This window comes from Nelumbo lutea, chromosome 1, assembly GCF_056320005.1.
Source record: "Nelumbo lutea isolate HS-2025 chromosome 1, American lotus-T2T, whole genome shotgun sequence".
NCBI classification, from domain to species: domain Eukaryota; kingdom Viridiplantae; phylum Streptophyta; class Magnoliopsida; order Proteales; family Nelumbonaceae; genus Nelumbo; species Nelumbo lutea.
The window spans coordinates 110,495,057-110,515,667 of record NC_142684.1 but is presented as its reverse complement, the minus strand read 5'-3'; the positions used below and the strand labels follow the sequence as shown (position 1 = coordinate 110,515,667).

At 37.5% G+C, this 20,611-nt stretch overlaps 1 protein-coding gene across 11 annotated transcripts in view; it reads left to right on the top strand.

The window, feature by feature from the left end:
* The window catches only part of LOC148876778 (protein LNK1-like), a 36,388-nt gene extending 16,113 nt beyond the window's left edge, over positions 1–20,275 (top strand). For 4 of the 11 annotated variants that reach the window (XM_088969562.1, XM_088969581.1, XM_088969554.1 and 1 more), the window contains 9 exons: positions 2,844–3,436; positions 3,740–3,845; positions 4,249–4,320; positions 4,729–4,903; positions 5,027–5,394; positions 6,191–6,339; positions 15,636–15,771; positions 15,850–15,951; positions 19,964–20,275. In XM_088969562.1, the coding sequence (XP_088825688.1) occupies positions 2,844–3,436; positions 3,740–3,845; positions 4,249–4,320; positions 4,729–4,903; positions 5,027–5,394; positions 6,191–6,339; positions 15,636–15,771; positions 15,850–15,903 (1,653 nt within the window). In that variant the 3' untranslated portion in view covers positions 15,904–15,951; positions 19,964–20,275. Of the gene's footprint in view, positions 1–2,843; positions 3,437–3,739; positions 3,996–4,248; positions 4,321–4,728; positions 4,904–5,026; positions 5,395–6,190; positions 6,340–12,023; positions 12,315–15,635; positions 15,772–15,849; positions 15,952–19,963 lie in introns of those variants that run through there. The other 7 variants (XM_088969522.1, XM_088969530.1, XM_088969546.1 and 4 more) reach the window with 3 other exon arrangements.
* Positions 20,276–20,611: the final 336 nt, after the last annotated feature.

The window sequence follows — 20,611 nt, the reverse complement described above, 5'->3', positions numbered from 1 at the left end:
TAGTACCATCGGCCAAAGTAACAGATTGTGATGTGGAAGAGGGGGGAAGGAAAGAAAACACATTTGGAGACCCAGTCATATGGTTTGAGGCTCTAGAGTCAATAGTCTATGTGGATGGTTTGGACTGAGAAACTAGTCACGTAATACCTGATCTGGCAAGGGTCGCTGTACCATTGGAAGTAGATGATAGATGAAGTTTCTCATACTCCTCCCGTGTTATAGAATTCCTTCCTGAGGTGACAAGTGTCCCCCCACTTAAAATGTTGGAGGAGGGAAAATAACTCTCTCCCCTAGGGTGGCATGTGTCCCCCTCACTTAATTAAATGGGCTCTACTACAGGCCCATTAAATGCTTATTGCATTACAAATAAGGCCCAATTAACTTAGGGCCTGCTGTTCACTAAACTGGACTGCAGGCCCCTTTTTTTCCTAAATCATTTCAGCCCATCCGTAGGACTGACTGGGCTTAAAAAGCTAGTTTTGAAAGAAAGCCCATTTTTCTTTTTCTTTTTTTTTTTTAAGCTGTAATTGGGAGTAGCTTAAAAACATATTCCCAGTCCAGCAAAATTTAGGACTTAACAGTTAGCAGCCAAGTAAAACCACCCTCCACCATCTTGAAGTTCAGAGACACAGAGAAGTTACCTACTAATTCCTCAACTGCTTCTACAACATCTTCTTTCCACAAGGTGATTATACCCCTTGAAGCTCCCCAAGAGGGAGTTGAAACCAAATTAATCTCTCTTGAATTCCAAACACTTCTAGCCCATCTTCTGTCCAGCCCTTCTAATTTGGTCTCTTGTAGCATTACAATGCCCAGCCTTTCTCTTCTAAGCATCTCCTTTATTAATCTTCTCTTCCTTGCACTTCCTAAACCCCTCAAATTCCAGCTTATGATTTTCATCAGGAAAGAATGGAAAAGATACCCTCCCAAGCACCCCAACCCAAATTTACTTAGGACCTTTCCTTCTTTCCCCTTGACCACCAAATTCAGTATCACCCTCAATATCTGAGATTGGTCTCTCCACCTTTGATCTTTTTTTTTTTTTCCCTACTTTTATCTATCCCAACACTCCTCAGACACTCTATTTTCCTTCTTCTGTTCAAATTTTGTAGGGGTGACCTCCATTTGCTCTTCTTTCTGTTTATATTCCTCCAAGAGAGCACAAATCTGCTCCTAGATTCTCTCTAACTCTTCTTCCTGCGTCCTTTTCAAGAAAATCTCCCCCTCTATTTCTCCACAACCCTTAACCGTGGTCCCACTTTCCCCTCCCTTGACTATTTCTTCTGGTTGAGAAGCCAAAGTACCTGTTTCAGGCATAGGACCCTTGTTAGTACCAGAAAACAAAACAACAGATGTACCTGAATCAAGGGGAACTGGAAGAGATGGAATAGGAGTAAAAGTTGCTAACAGAGGTGTTGAATATAGGCCTGGTCCCCCTGTCTGATTGATCTTTGGAAGTTGGCTAGGTTCAACCAAGTCTGTGTTAATCAATGCAGCCGAAGCTACCTTTGAAGATTACCCCCTAATCGGTGACTCTGCGTGGAGCGACAGTAATGAACTTTGGCCCTCTAAACAGATACTCTGAGCAGGCTGCGTTCCAAGGGAGGGTTTGCCTGTTGGATTAGATGTACCCTGTGCAACTTCCTTAAAAATTCTTGAATCTATCAAGACCTTGTGTGAAGTACAAACTGGGGAGGGGGAGGGGGAGGGAACTGCTGCTTGAATCCCTGTCATTGAACCGCAAACATCTTCCTCCAGGAACAACAACAAAGTATTTAAACTGTCATCCACCAATATCAACATTTTAAACCTTGATCAGGTTGGCATCCTTCTCAAGTTACTCCTAACCCATGTTACCTGGAAATGGCAAGGACATGGCTGGATACAGTATCAGATACGAATTTTACACAAAAAAAATGAACTATCTATACTACATGATGTGGCACACTTGTACAGGTATCCTTGTAGCATAGCTCCTTACTAGCCAAATCTTCATTGATCTCACTGACTCACTCCCTGAAGCCTGTTCATTTCATTGATACATTGTGGATCCTGAGCCTATGTTGGGATTGAAAGTTATGTCTTCTTGAAGATGAGGTCCTCTTTCCATCCATCTGATTCGCTTTCTTCTAATCTTCACACTCCAGAGGCTCTTCTACAGTGTGATGTACATCACTAGTTTATCTAGATATCCTTGTCTTTATCCACAATATACATTTAAAATTGGGTTACTGATTCTCCCTTCAGTACTAATAGTAATTTGATCATTGGCTTTACCTGACACAAGGAATGTTGTGTTAACACTATTTTATTGACATTTTAATTATGTTTGTAGTGTATTTTAAAACAGAGAATTGTTAGTAAGCCTCCTTTGTTCTCATTAGTTTTTGTAAATATCTTTGAAATAAGGAGCATGTCTGAATTTGAGATTTGGGTATGTATCCAAGAAAAAACTAGCTTCCTGAATGGTGCCATAGCTTGCTATTTTCATCTCCTACATGAAAAACTAAAAAATTAGAAAAAGAGCATAGAAAAATGGCTCATTTACCTAAAGGCATCTTAGCTTTTTATTTTTATCTCTACATTGAACCTTATTGGTTGCTAAATGCTTTCTTCAAGATTTTATTGTTATTTTGTTGATATAAATTGCCTCAGTAATGATTATTGCGATGAATATGATCTTAAATGTCCATTGTGATCAATAAGGTTTGCTTTCTTTCACACTATGACATCAACTCTTGTTTCTCAAGTTTATTACTCTTTTTTCTTCTTTAATTATGATTTGTTAATTTTATAGTACATATATGTTTCTTATTAGCTAAATGCTCTAATTGGTTTTACAGCTTGAAGATATTGTTTGGGATGAACTTGGTGGAGGTGATGATCATATAGTGCCTCAACCTAGTGATGGACAACTGGATGATTGTGCACCTGAAGCTGATTGCCACAAGAAGCCACGCCTTGAAACAGCAAGTGCCTTAACAAAGAATGCAGATAGCAAGTATATTTCTGAGGATGCTATTCGAGAAAAAAAGAAGGAAAGATTTTCGATTCTAAAGGATGGAAAGAATCCAATGTTGGAAAGGGGTTCATGGTCTTGCACACCTGATGGTGTATTTCATGCTTCATGTGACACTGGTTCCATTAATAAAGTGACAAGTTTAACTTCTGATGACACCAAGATACTTGGTAACTGCTTCAATAACTGCAACGTGGATTCAATTGACAATGGGCTCTGTGCAGATGATCCAATGCTTGGCAGTAGAAGTTCTGGAATGGATGGCAGCTTGTGCCACTTCCCACTTGGTGATATTTCTCCAGCAGGCAGTGACCTTGAGTTTTTCAGAAATGAAAATGAGGATAAGGAGAATGGTGACCTTTTGTATTATGGGTGGCCTGACATTGGCAATTTTGAGGATGTTGACCAAATGTTTAGGTAATTACAAAGAATTTGTCTTTTGTTCTCCATGCTGAAGTTCTATTTACCAGATTTACACGGTTGCATGCCTACCTGTCCTGTTTTGGCATCTCTTTTGCACCTTGGGATAACCTAAATCATTAGAAACAATCTTACCTGGTGGCAAAACCAAATACTTAACTACTTGTCCCTCCTTGCCTTGCCCAATATCAATAAAATGATATATTTCTAACATTGTGAATTTTATGTGCAAAGATAATTAACAACAATGTTTCTTTCTGATGTACAGTGCCTTCATTCATTCTTGTATTTGTCTTGCAGAAGCTGTGATTCTACATTTGGGCAAAGGAATCCTGGTAATGGTGATGAAATGTCATGGTTTTCTTCTTCTTCTCATGCCATTGACAGCTCTGGAGATCCCCCAAAGGCAGGCTTCAAATCTTCATATTTAGAATCAAGTGAAGTGAAAAGTATATCAAAACATCATCAACCTGATCCAAAATTTAAGCCTGACACTCCCAGTTCTTTGATTACTGATTCTGATAATCCCAATAATTATGAAACAAGTGTTCAGGCAGTACGTGCTGGGGACCCTGGTACTCTAGATCATTCATCATATATTGATTGGTAGGGTACAAATGCTGAGAATAGGGATGAAAACATGCGCAGGGGACAGGTTACTGAGAAAAAACACATAATGCTACATGTCATCACATGGTTCAATATGATTATGCATTTTATTTGTTTCACAAGGTTTACCTTTTCTCTTCATTTGTATTTTTTTTCTCCAAAAAGTGTTTGTGCTAGTGGTCTTTGCTTTATGTTTTCAGGGAAATGGGATTAATGGAGCAGAGGACAAAATTTCATCTGTCACTAAAACCAAGAATTCAACTGGCATGATGGTATATCAACAAACTAATACAGGAAAATTGCATGATTTCTATTTCTTCTTTACTTTATTATGAGTCTATAGTTACAGATCTTTATTTACCAATCAATTCATGATGGCATGCACTAAAGAACAAGGACTTACCATTGTAATCCACAGAAGTTTTCATGACAGATATACAGCACTTGTACAGAAATGGAAACCATGCTTCTTTCTATATCACTTTACTTATGATATATCTATGGTATATTGACAGAAATGCTTGGTCATTGCACCAGCTTTACATCTGTTTTAAAATATGAAGCATTGGTTTTTATATCTTGTCATCTTAACCACTTTGATCCATATCTGATATGGAAGTTATCTGAACGTGATTGTTTTATATTTACTATTTTCATACTTATGTATGATCCTATGGCAGATTACTTTGCAAAGCAAGCATCCAAAGCAGCAAAACCAACTTATGAATGTAAAACCTCCACTATCTGTGCCCTCAGCTACAGAGAATTTTCATTCTCCAGACGGTCTAGAACCAAAGCAAGATATGAAACCTGATTTTTTGAGTTACTTGCATACATCCACTCCTTTTTTGCCCCGTGAGTATGCTCATCCTTTTCATGAATCACATCAAATCCCAGTCTCATAAATGACATCCAGTATTAAATTGTAGAACAGAAGTTTTCCTTCTCTTTCTTCAAAGTTGTCTTCTTATGTATCAGATCATGCCCAGCCTATGGAAGGATCTAGTGATACTTCACCAAAGGCTCCAGCTATTAAATCGGAGGAAAAGATGGATAAACTTCATCTGCAACATCAAGTAGAGGACACATTAGTTAGAGATACTCAGCATGAGGAATCAGTGCAGCAGTCTTCATTTACTGATCAAATCACCTCCCAGAGGTACATGCAATGGATTCAAGATGAAGTTGGAGGTAATAGTGAAGTTGAAGGAGTGAGTAAAGAACTTTTACCAGTAGAAGTAGATTCTTCAACTGTACAAGAAAGCTCTTGCATGAGCTCTGCATTGCCAAATGAAGTATCAGTAGATGAAACTAGTTTTCAACAGCTTCAATATGTTATGGGACAGGTACAATAGTTTCTTAGAATTATTCTTAATACAAAATTGTCTTCAGAAAACATTAGGAAAATCATCTAGACACGTTTCTGTGCTTACGCATGTATATGGTCATGCATACATGGAAATTAAAGGAAATGCTAATATACAAGGAAATGAGGGGTGTACTCTTGGGTTTGGAGTTGCTGGAGTGGTAGCTAAAATCTAGGGGAGCGTTTACTCACAATGTGTTGCATATTCAGGTTGGACCCCACAACCGGATGGGTTTCACTAAGGGAAGCTCAGACATTGATTTTATAAATATGGGACTCATCACAAGTTATGGGGCCCAAACTGTTTTATTGGTCCTGTAAGTCCCAAACTAAGCTGCTGTCATATGATAATGGGAGTAGTTGTATTCATGGTGTGAACCTAAGAGAAAGGAATGCGCCTAATGAATCTGAATTCTGCTGACTCTTTTATTGTTAATTCAGATTATTAGAAAGGAAAAACAATATTGCTGAATTCACACTTTCCTTGGTGAATAAGTTGCAAGTGCAAGGTCAGATTGCATTACTGCTTCAAATTCTTGTTCCACATTTCTTTATGGTTAGAGATGACCATGGTGATTGGGCAAATGTGATAGGACCAGTGAATTAGAAGCTATGGTTTTGGAAAGCATGACATATGTATATAAGATTCATATTTACAATCCATAAACGTTTTTCTGTCCTTTTTTTATTACTAATGTTACCAGTGAATCTACGATTTCTGTAATTCTGCTTGACATAAACTTGGCACTGACTCGGATAAACTTGTGTAAATTCAGTTGGATATTAGGACAAAGCTGTGTATAAGAGATAGCTTGTACCGCTTGGCTAGAAGTGCTGAACAAAGACATAATTTTGGAAACTCAAATTATGGCAGCAGAGATGTCATTGATAGAAATGGAATGCTGAAGACTGAAGAATTAAATAAGTATGCCTCAGCGCAGTATTCTTTTAATACATTTTATATATTCTTTTTAAGGATAAATGATATTCTTGACAGAGAAGCTGCTATTTTTTCTCATTGCCTGTACTAAAACATGAATTTGGAATTTTCACATCCTTTGAGTATAATGTTTGTCCATATATAATGACTTTACTGATCTGCGTTGTGTTCTGCATTTTGTAAACTTGTGCTAGGATCAGCATTAGCATACTATCCTGTTGATATAATTAAGAAGTTGGTTTAAAATCAGTGCTAATTTCTCAGAAGCAGAAATAAGTCTTGATTCACTTTCTTTGCTTGGACAAAAGGTTTGGAAATTTATATGTTGTAACAGTGCAACATAATAATTTCTGATATAATTTACAAAAGAAGATACTTTGTTCTGTTTTGTTTACATCCTTTATTATTGCTAGGAGATAACTGTTGAGGATTTTGTGTAGATTTATGAGTTAATTTTATTGATTATTTGTTTAGATAGATTGTGGGGACCACAACACACTTGCTGGGACCCTTTGGAGTCTTTTGGAGTGCCTTTTTAAGTTCTTTATTGAGTTTTTGTGTTCAGCCACTATATAAGGGCATACTTGTCATTATACCTGTTTTTTACCTTAAGTATAAATAATAATGAGAGGGGGCAGCCAGAACTGATTGCTCTCTCATTCTTTTCTCTATTCTTCTTCTTCTCTCTTCTGTCAAGAACACTTCCTTCCTTCATCTTTTCTACAGTTTTTTTTTTATTTTTTTTTATTTTTTTGTTTCTGCAGATTTCTACTTGGTATCAGAGCAGGTTTTGAGCCTTTTCTGTGCTCCCATTATGCAGCCATAGATCAGCCGACTGCATGATGAGTCTGAAGACTGATCAAAGACCTCAAAAGTGCCAATTTTTGGATTTTTTGGTGGATCTAGAACCCTTTGTGGTAGATATAGGGTTGATCACCAAAATCAAGAAGAACTGGAGAAAGGGGAAGAATCCTGATTGCAATAGGACTCTTCAATTTTGACCTGGGAAGGGGTGATCTGGATTTCTTAGTTTTCTTGGTGATTTCTAAAGGGGGTGGTTCAAGTTTCAGTGATTTCTAAGGTCTTTGTAGGGAGCGGCAACATTTTCTCTTCTTTCTACTTGCTCCCACAAAGACGAGAATATTGGTGGCAGGATGTTTCTGAGTACTAGAAGGGGGATCGAGGCCTCTGAAGGAGATAAATTTATTTTTTTCTCACCTATAATTGTTTTTCTAATCTATTCTGTGATTTATGGAGGGCAGGAGCACTGAGCGGAGCTCAACTAATGACGTGGGATTGGGTAGAGCAGTCTCTGGAGAATCTTTTGGACTTAGGATCATTGCCACAGTTAAGTTAGATGGTACAAACTATTTAGAGTGGGCACAATTAGCCAAGATGGCTATTGGATCTCATGGGAAACTGGAATACCTTGCTAGGTTGAGAAGAAACCTGATACAGATTCCTCCCGATGGGTACATGAAAATTACATGGTGATGGGTTGTGTAATTCAATGTTACCACATATTGGGAAGAATTTTTTGTAGAAAAATACAACAAACGAGATTTGGGATGGAGTGATTGAGACCTATTCTCAAAAACAGAATGTGGTCAGGGCTAGTGTTTTAAAAAGCGTGGGAGGCGTACGCTTGGAGGCGCTCCCAAAACGCCCTGAGGCGTATGCCAGAAGCGCTGACACCTCTGAGGCGTATGCCTCTTGCGCTTTTTTCATGAGGCGTGCTAGAGGCGTACGCATCATGCACATCTGATATAAAAGAGAAAAAAAAAGGAAAGGAAAGACCCCCCTTTCAACTAATGTTATGCATCTTTATTCTTCTTAATATAAAAGATTTTTATTAAAAATAAAGAAAAAAATGAGATCCCCCTTCCTCTTCATCCTCCTCCTAACCCCCCTCCTCTTAAGGAGGCGTAAAGCCTCCTTGTGTTCGGGAGGCTTATGCCTCTTGCGTTCTGAACTACTCCTCACACCTCTAGGTAGTGGAACGCCTCCCGTCATGCCTCCATGTTTTAAAACATTGGTCAGGGCCTATCAGTTGAGGAATTAGGTGATTAATACAAAACAAGGAGATAAGCCTCTTTCTATATATTTCTCCATGTTGAAAACACTTTTGCAGGAGAGATCACTTAGTGTGGTTTGGGAGAGTACAAAGACTGCAACAACTTATCAGAAGTTGGTAGAGTAGAATAGGGTCTTTGAGTTCTTGGCTGGATTGAACCCTGAATTTGATATTGCTAGACAACACATCCTTTCTAGAGATCAAAGATGATTTTTAACATATTGTCAATCTAGAGATTTTATTAGATGGTTTTCTAAGAGTTGTGTGTTACTGTTCACACCCTCAAACTTGATATTTATATTTAAGGAAAGAAAATTACAAGAAAGCCCTTACTTGGGTGCAAAAATACAAAAGGATGAGGAAAAGACTAAAAACACCACTGCCAAAGCATTCTCAACAAAGATGACTCCTAAAGAACAACCTAATGAGCTTGCACCATTAAGGGATGTCCAATGCCATTTGTGTTGGAAACTTGGAGTCCATTTTTCCTAGTATTGAGCATGCAAGCTGAAAAGGTAGGTGGGTGGTTTACTCAACCAAGGCTTTATTTAAAAAATCCTTAGTCCTTATATGATGCCAACGTTCTTTTGACCTGTAACAATTAAGATTTACTAATTTCTGATTGAAAACAATCAAGATTTATTAATTATGAAAAAAGAGTTGTATACAAGAGTTTAGGAAAATCATGGTTATAAGGAATGGAAACATTGAAATGAGTAGGAATAGTTAGATCAACTAAAATAGGAGCACCAGAAGGACCAGGTGAATTATTGAGTCCAAGGGAGCTTCTTGGGGTGGTGGTTGTCCACTTGGTGATTTCTTCCTCCCAAAATAAACTTGCAGCCTTTTTTGTTTATATCTCACCCTTGTCTTTAGGAGTCATAAGTACATTGTAGTCAAAGAAATAAGGTTGGATAGGAACAAAATGGGTAAACTACTGAGCTCTATTAGCTAGTAGACTATTCCCTCCGAAGAGAGGTTCCCTTAAAAGCGAATAAGGGAGTAGATTCAAATAAAGGTACATACATAGAGCCCAATTCTTTTGAGATGCAAGATGATAACATTTATACCCTTACTGAGTAGGAGAATACCCCAATAAAATGCACTTTGGAACTCAAGGATCTATCTTGGGAGAGATGTGAACATATGCTATATTACAAAAGACCCTGGGAGTAATGTCAAACAAAGGATAACCAAGACAAAGAAGTTCAATGGGACACTAAAAATTTGTAGAGAAGAAGTTCAATGGGACACTAAAAATTTGTAGAGATGTAGAACAATAATGTGGTCTGCACTGCTGTATGTCTGTTTATGTTGCTTAGTTGGTAGTTGGTAGTTATTTTCTGTTATCTTTTAGCTTATGTAAGCAGTAGGGGTAATTCTGGTTTTTACCCCGTTTTAAACCATTAATATAAATAGTTGAGTGGGGCGACAATCTTAGTTATGACCCACACTCTTCTTTGATTTTCTCCTCTTTGTATTCTCTCTTCTCCTTCTCCTCTTCTTCTCTTCTTCTTTTATTGTCAGCTTTCTTTCTTGTTTATTTTACATTAAAACTAGGACTGGTTGCAGTCTTACTAGACAAGTTGGTATCAGAGCCAACCTAGGGCTTCTCATGTGAGTCTAATCAGGCCAACTGCACGAGAACTTCCTAGGGTTGGAAGTTTTAGCAAAGATAAGTCAACCGGTTAGTTCTTGGAGATTGCTGTCAGAGTGCAGCAGATGCCCAAGGGATCATAGAGCCCTGGAAGGTGTCTAGTGATCAGGAAGAATCAGAGGAAAGGAAGAAAGTTCAAGATCAGGGTTCAGACTTTGGATTGGAGGTGGTGGCCAGACTTTTCTGAGTAAGTTTGTGTTTATTTTTGAGATCGACTTCAATCAAAGCTTGTTTAGAGTAATCTGGAAGGAGTGGCTGGGAGTTTTCTATTTTCTCTGACATTTTTTAGGGTTTTCTCTTGACCTACAACCAGTTCTCAGTTTAAACCCTAAATTTATGACTGTTGTCACTTTCTGGGTAATAGTTAGACCTGTTACAGTATTTCAGACGGTGATATTGGCTTCTGGGAGATTATTAGACATGTTCCAATATTTCTAGGTGATCGCTGAACCTATTTTGTCCTTCTAGGTCGGCTGTTAGCAAGTTCTGGGTGTAATTACACCTGTTTCAGCACTAAAGAGGTTTCTTTTTGATCAATCTCTTGAAAGAGATGGCAGGAATGGAGTTTAAGAATCAAGGGGGAAGTGTTTTGGGGGCTGGTGGTACTGGAAACATGTTTGAGAACACATTTCAGATTACCACTGTCAAATTTGATGGATCAAATTACTTGGAATGGGCTTAGTCAGCCATGATGGCTATTGGGGGTAGAGGAAAACTGAGCTATGTGATGGAATATGTGAAGGAACCAACCAAGGAAGACCCAACCTATGCCAAATGGGTTCAGGAGAACTATTTGGTTATGACTTGGCTGTGCAACTCCATGCAGCCTTACATTAGCCAAAATTACTTGTGGGCAAAAACTGCTAAGGAGATTTGGGACATCATGAAAGAAACCTAGTCTCAACCACTTAATGTTTCTAGGGCTTATGAGCTGAAATGTGAAATAAACAATCTTAAGCAAGGAAAGAAACCAGTCTAAGTTTACTTCTCCACTTTGAAATCCTTGTGGCATGAAATTGATCACTTAGAGACAATTGAGTGGGAAAGTCAGAGGGATGCACAAACCTACAGAAAACAGGTTGCAACCAATAGGGTCTTTGAATTCTTAGCTGGTCTGAATTCAGAATATGATATTTGTGAGACAATAACTCCTCACTAGAGAAAGTGATACCTTTTCACAAGCCTACTCTTTAGTGCACAGTGAAAAAAGTAGGAGAAAGGTTATGTTGTAGCATCAACCATTTGAATTAGCCTTAGCAGCAGTGAAACCAAAGGTTGGGGGTGACAAGGAGAGGGATATGAAGGAGGATAAGAGGGAGCTAGTGTGTGAACATTACAAGAAACCAAAGCATACCAAAGACACTTGTTGAAAGTTACATCCACATCTAGTTCCAGCAAAGCTCAAAAACAAAAAGGGGAGGAATGCCAATGTGGCTATCACCACTGATGGTGCACCTTCATCCAACACGAGCCACATCCCTAGACACCTTAGTTGTTGTCTGAGCTACTCAGACTCAGTTAGAGAGTGAAGTTGGCAATTCAACATCCTTATCTCATCCACTAGTTACAACATCTGCTACTCCCACTTCAGCATTTTCTCATTCAGGTACACCGTACACGGGCTTCAACATATCATGCCTCAGCCCCAAGTAACATTGAACCTTGTTGGGTGATATAGATTCAGATGCATCCGACCATATGATTGGCTTGTCCTCACCGTTTACTACTTATTATTTATCCTCTGGCAGAGACAAAGTGTCTATTGCCAATGGCTCCCTTGTTCCTAATTGTGGCAAGGGAGACATTAAATTGTTTAATTCCATCTCCTTGTCCTCAGTTTTGCATGTTCCTAAACTTAGTACTAACATGCTTTCAGTTAGTGGCATCACTAAAAATCAAAATTGTTCAGTGACCTTTTTTGATCGATGTGTTTTTCAGGATCTGGAGACAAGGAAGGTGATTGGTATTGGTCGTGAGACGAATGGAATCTACTTGCTTAGAGGGAGAGCTCACATGGGGAAGATAGAGAAGTTGGGAGGTCTTTTGTTTCTCAGCCTGTGAGTCAGGTTATGCTTTGGCATAATCGTTTAGGTCATTTATCATTTATTTCTTTGAAGAGTTTGTTTGAGTCAACCCAGATGTCCAGTTTGAAATGTGAAAGTTGTGAACTTGCAAAGCATTGTAGAACAACCTATCCTTTGAGCAATAAAAGTAGTACTTCTTTTGAAATTGTGCATACTGATGTTTGGGGACCATACCACATCACTGCTATGGGGGGATACAGATATTTCTTGTTGTTTGTTGATGACTATACTCGTTTTTCATGGGTTTACTTTATGTGTTCTCGAGATGAGGTTCATACCTTGACCTGGATCTTCCATTAGATGGTTTCGACCCAGTTTGGGGTCAATCAAAATTTTCAGATCTGATAATGCTAAAGAGTATTTTGCAAAACCATTGGCTTCATATTTCCTTGACCATGGAACTATCCACTAGAGCACTTGTCCCCATACACCTCAGCAAAATGGGGTTGTTGAGAGGAAGAATAGAAAAATATTGGAGGTGGCTAGAAGCATTATGCTTAACTCCTACGTACATATACGTTTATGGGGAGATGCTATTCATATAGTTGTGTATCTCATCAACCGAATTCCTTCACGGGTTCTAGACATGAAAGTTCCATTCACCCTATTATATCCTGATAAGGAGTTGTTTACTATTCCCCTTAAGACTTTTGGAAGTACTTGCTTCGTTAAAATTCTTGAACTTATCGTTCCAAATTTGATCCTAAAGCTTCAAAATGCATTTTACTTGGGTATGCACAAAATCAAAAGGGATATTGTTTCTATGAACCTACTTCAGGGAAATGGTTTGTTTCTATGGATGTCACTTTCTTTGAGGATGAATTCTATTATCTTTGAGTTTCTTCTTAGGGGGAGAGCAGTAAGGTGGGGTTTCATTCATCAAAAATTCCATTACCTCCCCCAATCACTGAAGAGGAATGTAGTGAGGAGGGGTGTCAAAGGTGTTGGGATTTGAGGGTATCACAGGCGGTGGAGGAAGGTTGATTTTGATCATTAGTAGTCCAGGCCAACTCCAATTCCCTCTACGGATCCAGATCCAGGTACCCCAATTCCTTTATCTTTCACTATAGATGAAATACCTTTCATTGTTGAGCCTTCTCCTCCATTGGATGATCTTGATCTACAGCTCATTGTATTTCCTAGTTTCTGTCTTATGATCAGTTGTTTCCATCCTACAAGTCTTTCTTGGCATCCATTGTTGCTATTTCTATTCCTAGAACAGTACATGAAGCCTTGTCAGTACCTGAGTGGAAGGATGCAATGAAGGTAGAAATGGATTATCTTCTAAAGAGCAATACATGGGAGTTAGTTGATCATCCTCAAGGGAAGAAACTGGTTGGGTGTAGATGGGTGTTTACAGTGAAACTTAATGCTGATGGTTCCATTGAAAGATATAAGGCCAGATTAGTTGCAAAGGGGTTTACACAAACATATGGCATAGACTATTACTTGGAGACATTTGCACCAGTAGCAAAGATGAACACTATCAGAGTCTTACTATCTCTTGTAGCCAAATTCTTGTGGCCATTGTTTCAGATGAATGTAAAAAATGATGCATTCCTCAATGGTGATTTGCAAGAAGAGGTGTACATGCAGTTACCTCTTGGATTCTATAGTGCAGAAGCATGAAAGAAGGTCTGGCAGCTTAATAAGGCTGTATATGGACTGAAACAGTCTCGTAGAGCTTGGTTTGATAGATTTAGAAAAATTCAGCTATGTGCAAGCCCAATCAAATCACACCCTTTTTATTAAGAAAGTGGATTCCTCCTTAACCCTACTTGCTGTATATGTGGATCATATTGTGGTGACAGGGAGTGATACCAATAGATTGACTCTCTTAAGCAACTCCTCCACCAAGAATTTGAGGTCAAAGACTTGGGAGAGCTATGTTATTTCTTGGGTATTGAGGTAGCGCAGTCTAAACATGGGATTTTTGTTTCCCAAAGGAACTGGGAAGCTTTGAGAGAGCTATGTTCTTGATCTTTTGGAAGAAACTGGAAAGCTAGGTGTTAAACCTACTGACACACCTATTGGACAAAATCATAAGATCAATGTAGAAGGTGGAGAGCCTCTTGAAGACAAAGTTATGTTTCAACGGTTGGTTGGGAAACTTCTCTACCATTGCCTCACATGACCAGACATTTCTTATGCTGTCAGTGTTGTTAGCCAGTATATGCATTCCCCCAGAACCACTCACCTACTTGTAGTTGAGAGGATACTGGCTTATTTGATGAGATGTCCAGGTAGAGGTATACTCTTCAAAGATAATGGTAACATGAAAATAGAAGCTTACACAGATGCTAATTGGGCTGGGTGTGTTTATGATAGGAGGTCTACCTCTGGGTATTGTGCTTTTGTAGGGGGAAACCTTGTTTCTTGGAGAAGAAACAAAATGTTGTTACTCGCTTCAGTGCTGAAGCTGAATATAGGTCTGGCGAATGGTGTGGCTGAAATGTTATGGTTGAAATCCCTATTTGAGGAGTTGGGTATTGCTTATGAGAAGCCCCTGATGCTATATTGTGATAATTAGGCTTCTATTAACATTGTTCATAATCCAGTACAACATGACAATACTAAGCATTATTGAAGTGGATCGACAGCTCGCCACTTTATTAGAGAGAGAGTTGCTTCCCAAGAAGTGTGCCTTCCATATATCACCTCCAGCATGCAACTTGTAGATCTCTTCACTAAGGCAGTTACGAAGACAAAGTTGGAGACAGACTTATGCAAGTTGGGAATGACTAATATCTATTCCCAATTTGAGGTGGTGTGTAGAGATGTAGTTATTTTCTGTTGCTTAGTTGGTAGTTGGTAGTTATTTTCTGTCATCTTTTAGCTTATGTAAGCAGTAGGGGTAATTCTGGTTTTTCCCCTGTTTTAAACCATTAATATAAATAGTTGAGTGGGGCGACAATCTTAGTTATGACCCACACTCTTCTTTGATTTTCTCCTCTTCGTATTCTCTCTTCTCCTCCTCCTATTCTTCTCTTCTTCTTCATTTATTCTCAGCTTTCTTTCTTGTATATTTTACATTAAAACTAGGTCTGATTGCAGTCTTACTAGACAAATAAATTTAAAACATGACAAGGAACATTTTGCTGAACAGAATTAAAGGAATGCTCTGCTCATGATTATCAGTCTACAAGGACTCTAGAGGATTGACCTACAATAGATTTTTTGACAGGGATATTTTGTTCTCTTGTTAACATGTTAAATGATCTATATATGTTCTATCCCATGTATAGAGAAATATGTTAGGAGACCTACTCTACTTCATTATCAGAATGAAGCACTTTAAAATAGGGGTGTTCAAATTCGATTATCAAACCAAAAGCGAACCGAACCAAACTGAATAAGCCAATTCGGTTTGGTTACTTTGAGATTGGTAGTACCAGATAAGATATTTCTTCATTGTTTGTGGAACATATAATCTTGAGTTTATTGAATAAAGTGAGTACTTGTACAGGTGTTCACGGTTTATGGACATTGAAACTGAGACAAACCCTATAGATCGGTCTATAGCACACTTACTTTTCCACAGGCCTTCCAATCTATCTGCAAGTGCTGCAAACAAATCCTTGTCACAGGAGTCTCGAGCCAGAGTATGATTTCATGCACATAATTGTAATTCAAATTTAATGTTCATCCTGGTAATCTGAATCCTGTATATCATTGGACAGGTTCACAGTTCTCTTACTAGTCAGCCTGTGACTTCTGAGAAGCCTGTTTCTTAAGAGAGGTTTCCTGGTCAAGCAGATACAAAGACACAGAAGTGACAACTAGTAAGAAATCGTCATCTCCAGCTATATTGTTGTTTGTCATGTATTAATAATATCTGTTTAGGAGGCACTAGTGGATAAATCAGGTTTAGTGTCATCATTTGGATATGTTGTTTCTGTGGTGTAGCCTTGAAGCTAATTTTACTTTATATTCTTTGTCATAATAGCATGCATGATAAAATTATTTATCCACTTTGTCAGGGGCTTGTGTGTGTATGCTATTAGTAAAAGATGTAAATGGGTGGTAGAATTGATTCATATTTTTCTTAAGAGTGAATATGTTCATTACCTTTGTTCAATCTTCTGTAAGGAATAAGTGTAGGGATTAAGGTGGATGTGTCCATAGATTGGAGGTAGATCACTGAAGCGGGGATACACTTCTGGTTTGTTCTGTGACTTCTGAATATGAGTGAAATTGAACAATTTTTTTAATGATATATTATAATCCTACTTTATGGAGTGGAATGTTCAGCAATGAAGAAACAGTGGATCCATTAGCTGACACAGCAAACAGCAAAAATGAGGATGTGGTGGTTGAGTCAAAACAATATGAGTAGCACATTCATGGGAACTTATAGTTAGCACTTCATTTTCTAAGTTTTTTCCCTTGTTAATATGTTTTGACACAAGCACATGTCAATGCAACTCCTTGGGAGGTAGGATAACACCCAGAAAATTCCACATTCAGTAATATTTGCATGTATAGATTTATAAGAGCACTCTAGATTGACAACTAGAGTCCCATCCATTCATGTGGATGTTATACCTTTTTCTCAATAATAAATTCCAAAGGCTCTGTTCTGTACTTCTTTATTAGGGAAATTCCATAGGCACTTATCCATTAAAGAAATATTCCCATATATTACTCTATTCAGGCTCAATCCCCTTCTGCTTTCTTTCTTTCACTAATTCCCAATTGAGTAGATTGCCTTTCCTGGTGTCACTTGGTTCCCATATAAAGCCTCTAATGAACTTCTCATAAAGCCTTTCATAAGGTACAATTTTGGGACCCAAATGAGCTTTTGGTTTTCATGTCAGTCTCCAGGTATTTATGAGGTCCAGAGATCAACTCCCACTCTGTGTTTAACTATTCTAGTAAGAAACTACAAGTGACCTTAATAACATGACTACAAATGAAAGGAGTTTTTTTTGATAAATACAAATGAAAGGATGTTTAGCACCTCCCTTATCCTTATAGGACGCATCACACTAGAAACTGAAACCTGTAGAAATATTGGGCCGGATTGGCCTTAGTTTAGTTTGTTTTATGTTTATTATTTTGTTTCCTTTTTACTGATTATTTTGTTTAATAAGTAAAAACAGAAAAAGAAAGAATATGAGAGCAAGAGAGCAAGAGAGCAAGAGAAAAGAGAAGAAGAAGAGTCAATCGTACTCTCTCCAGCCCCAAAACTTTTACTAAATAAAAAGGGTAAATTGTCAAAACCTCCTCTGAAGTTTCTGGTTGTTGCTGAAACCTCCCCTGAAGTTTGGTAATTGCAATCACCTCCCCTAAACTTTTTAACATAGTTGCAAGTAGACCCTCTTTGTTTGCATCCTCTAAAAAGAGGCATGAAAATGTCCAAAATACCCATGCAGTTACTTTTGACCAAAATGTTTATTTTCCAAATTTTTTCCTTGTATGAATGGCTAGCCCAAAGGCCCCAAACTCTTCCATCTCTTTTCTGAAGTTGATTTATTTTCCAAATTTGCCCCTCGTATCAATAACTCAAAGGCAAAGGTGCAACTTTAAATTCTTCTTTTTTTTTTCTTTGTTTATAAAATTTGTATTGTTTTTTTTCTTGTAGAAACCTGCCTCAATAGTAATTACATGGGTATTTTAGACATTTTTGTGTCTTTTGTTAGAAGATTATAACAGAGGGGGTCTACTTGCAACTGTGTCAAAAAGTTCAGGGGAGGTGATTGCAATGGTCAGAAACTTCAGGGGAGGTTTTAGCAATTTACCCAATAAAAAATTAGATGTAATTACATAAATACCCTTGCATATGAGACTAAAGACCCATTAACACAAAAAATAATAAACATAAAACTGAACTAAAATAAGGCCCATCTGGTCCAACATTTCTACAAAACCACTTTTCCTGTATTTTTCCACAGTTAATATCTTTCCCAGATCTGGTATCCAGGCAAAAGGCTCCACCGTATGTTGAAAGATTACAAAACTGAATTCTCCCTCATCACTCTAAGTGTCCTTCAATATCTTCCTATCCCCCCTCCTCCCATAAAATAAAAACTTACAAAATGGGATTTAATTCATTTAAGACTTGCTGTCATCAATTTAACAGCACGCTACAAGTTGGAGTTAATATCAGTCTCCATCCAAATCTCAAACCATTTACTGGTAGTGGACCCTAGCTCCACATCATTCATCCTCCCAAAAGGCCAATACAATATGTTAGTTCCATTCCCACCTTGAATCAAAGTTTAAAATATTGCTGTTGGTGGAAATATCTGTCATCCAATTATAAGAAACATGTCAGAACTGTTGTATGGGGTCTGCTAAATGTTGTATGAAAATATTGTAAAAATTATATAAATGGTGAAACATTGTGAAATATGCAAAAACATAGAATAATATTTTACAAAATGATAAAAGAAGCATAAGTACACCCTTTTAAATTATTATCTTGTTCAAAACCATAGAACTAAGAAACTTAAGGTTAATAGACAAAATGATACGTTGAGAAGTTGCCCTTTAAATTACTTATCAAAAAGAAAAAAGTTGTCCTTTAAATTACATGATAGAGTGAGATAAAGAAATATTTAAACTCATCGAAAGTGCAAATGATTCTAATAATCAATCAAATATCTATTGCACAGACAAAAACTAAGATGTAACTTCATGTTTGAAAAAGAGTTTAAGCTGGATTAAAGTGGTAATCGTGTCCATTAGATGGACAGTAATATTGCTAATTCACATTATCTACAATGCTGCTGCCAACTTTATAATACCATCTCTTGTACTCATAGTGTCCGTAGTTTTCGTCAGGGAATATGTTGATTCCAGTAATATTTTGTGTCAGTATGCATGGAAATGGAAATATGTTGTCAAAATATAAGGAAATAGATGGACATTTTAAACCATGTCCTGGGATTCACAGCCTTAAAGGAAATCAGTATTTTCCACACATTGATACTGAAACCAATGGAAACACTAAGCATTTTTCAAATTACGTGATCCATGTTCAATTATAGGTAACCTTGCAATTCCCAGATTATCCCCTAGAAGAACATGTTTATTATTGCCTTTGAATGCAATGAGACTAATACATAAGGATTCACTTGACCTAGTTGGGCACCAAAGAAACTACGTTCTTATAAACTAGTTTTAGAATTTTGTAACCCATTAATGGGAAGAACTTCGATAACAAGTTTCTTTATAATAGGCACTGAAGAGATTGTAGTTGTTGAATTTAATATAGATTTTTCTATCACTTCTTTGCAAAAGATTGTTGCAACCAATTGTATTACCCATAAATTGATGGTAAAGCACCACTTCTTCTCAATATACCAACAGGCAAAGAGGTAATATCAATTAAGACTTTTTCTAGAGCTTAACCTTTTCTTCTAATCATTTAATCATTTATTATAAATGAGAAAAGAGCACGCAGCTATATACAAAAGGAAAACCAAAAAGAGAGAAAACAAGACTGGAAACTCAGGAACATATAAAAAAAAACAAAAAACAAAAAACAAAAACTAACCACACAATTTGAAAATAAAAGTTGCAAAATACCACAAACAGCCATAAAGGGAACCCTTCATTTCCACCTTGTAATGTTCTCCATTTATCTATCTTCCACTCTTGTAATGTTCTCTCGCTGAGGTATTTCTTGCTTCTCTATGACTACTGAACTCTTTTTGTTGCCTTATTATTCATGTTGGTACCTTGCTTGAAATTATTGCATACTATGCAAATTTCGTAATATTAGTGTTTTGTTCTCATCATTGTACTAATACCTTTATCCTATTAATATTTTGTTCTCAACTTGGATAGGGCCCTTGAGCGTTGTGCTTCAACTTTATGTCATGGTCAGGATAGTGTTGAATGATTCCCTACTAAGAGGTTATCTGAAGTCTGAACTTGATCAAGCATCTTTTATCCATCTTACATAGATTATCTGAAGTTTGAACTTTGATGAAGTATCTTCTTCAACTTTGAGATACGGAGTAATGGTTGTCCAACAATATTTTATCTTCTGCTTATGTGATGCTTTTAGGAAGCCTCCTTTAATGTCTGAAAGTTGAGCTTAAGAACATTTGCACTGCTTACATTCTATCTAGTGTACTTTTAACTATTTGTTCTCTATGACTTGTCTTACAGAATCTCTGCATGATGTTTTCATGAGAAAAATGAATGGTATGAGATGGCAATGATTGGTATTAAAATATCTTTCTGCCGGATAGAGAAATTGGTGCATCAGTTAAATAAAATTGGTCCCCGGAACAGAAAGTACTCCCAAATTCAACATGATCCCTGAATTTAAACTTTTCCAAGCCCTCAGGTCTAAAGATGAATTTGCCATTTGCCTTTTAGCTAAATGTAAATCCCACCTACTTGTCACTGCTCCCCTCTTTGGTTCTTTCAATGTTTATGTTTGAAAGCAACCCGATGGTAAATTCATTCATCAAAACTTAGTCGTGC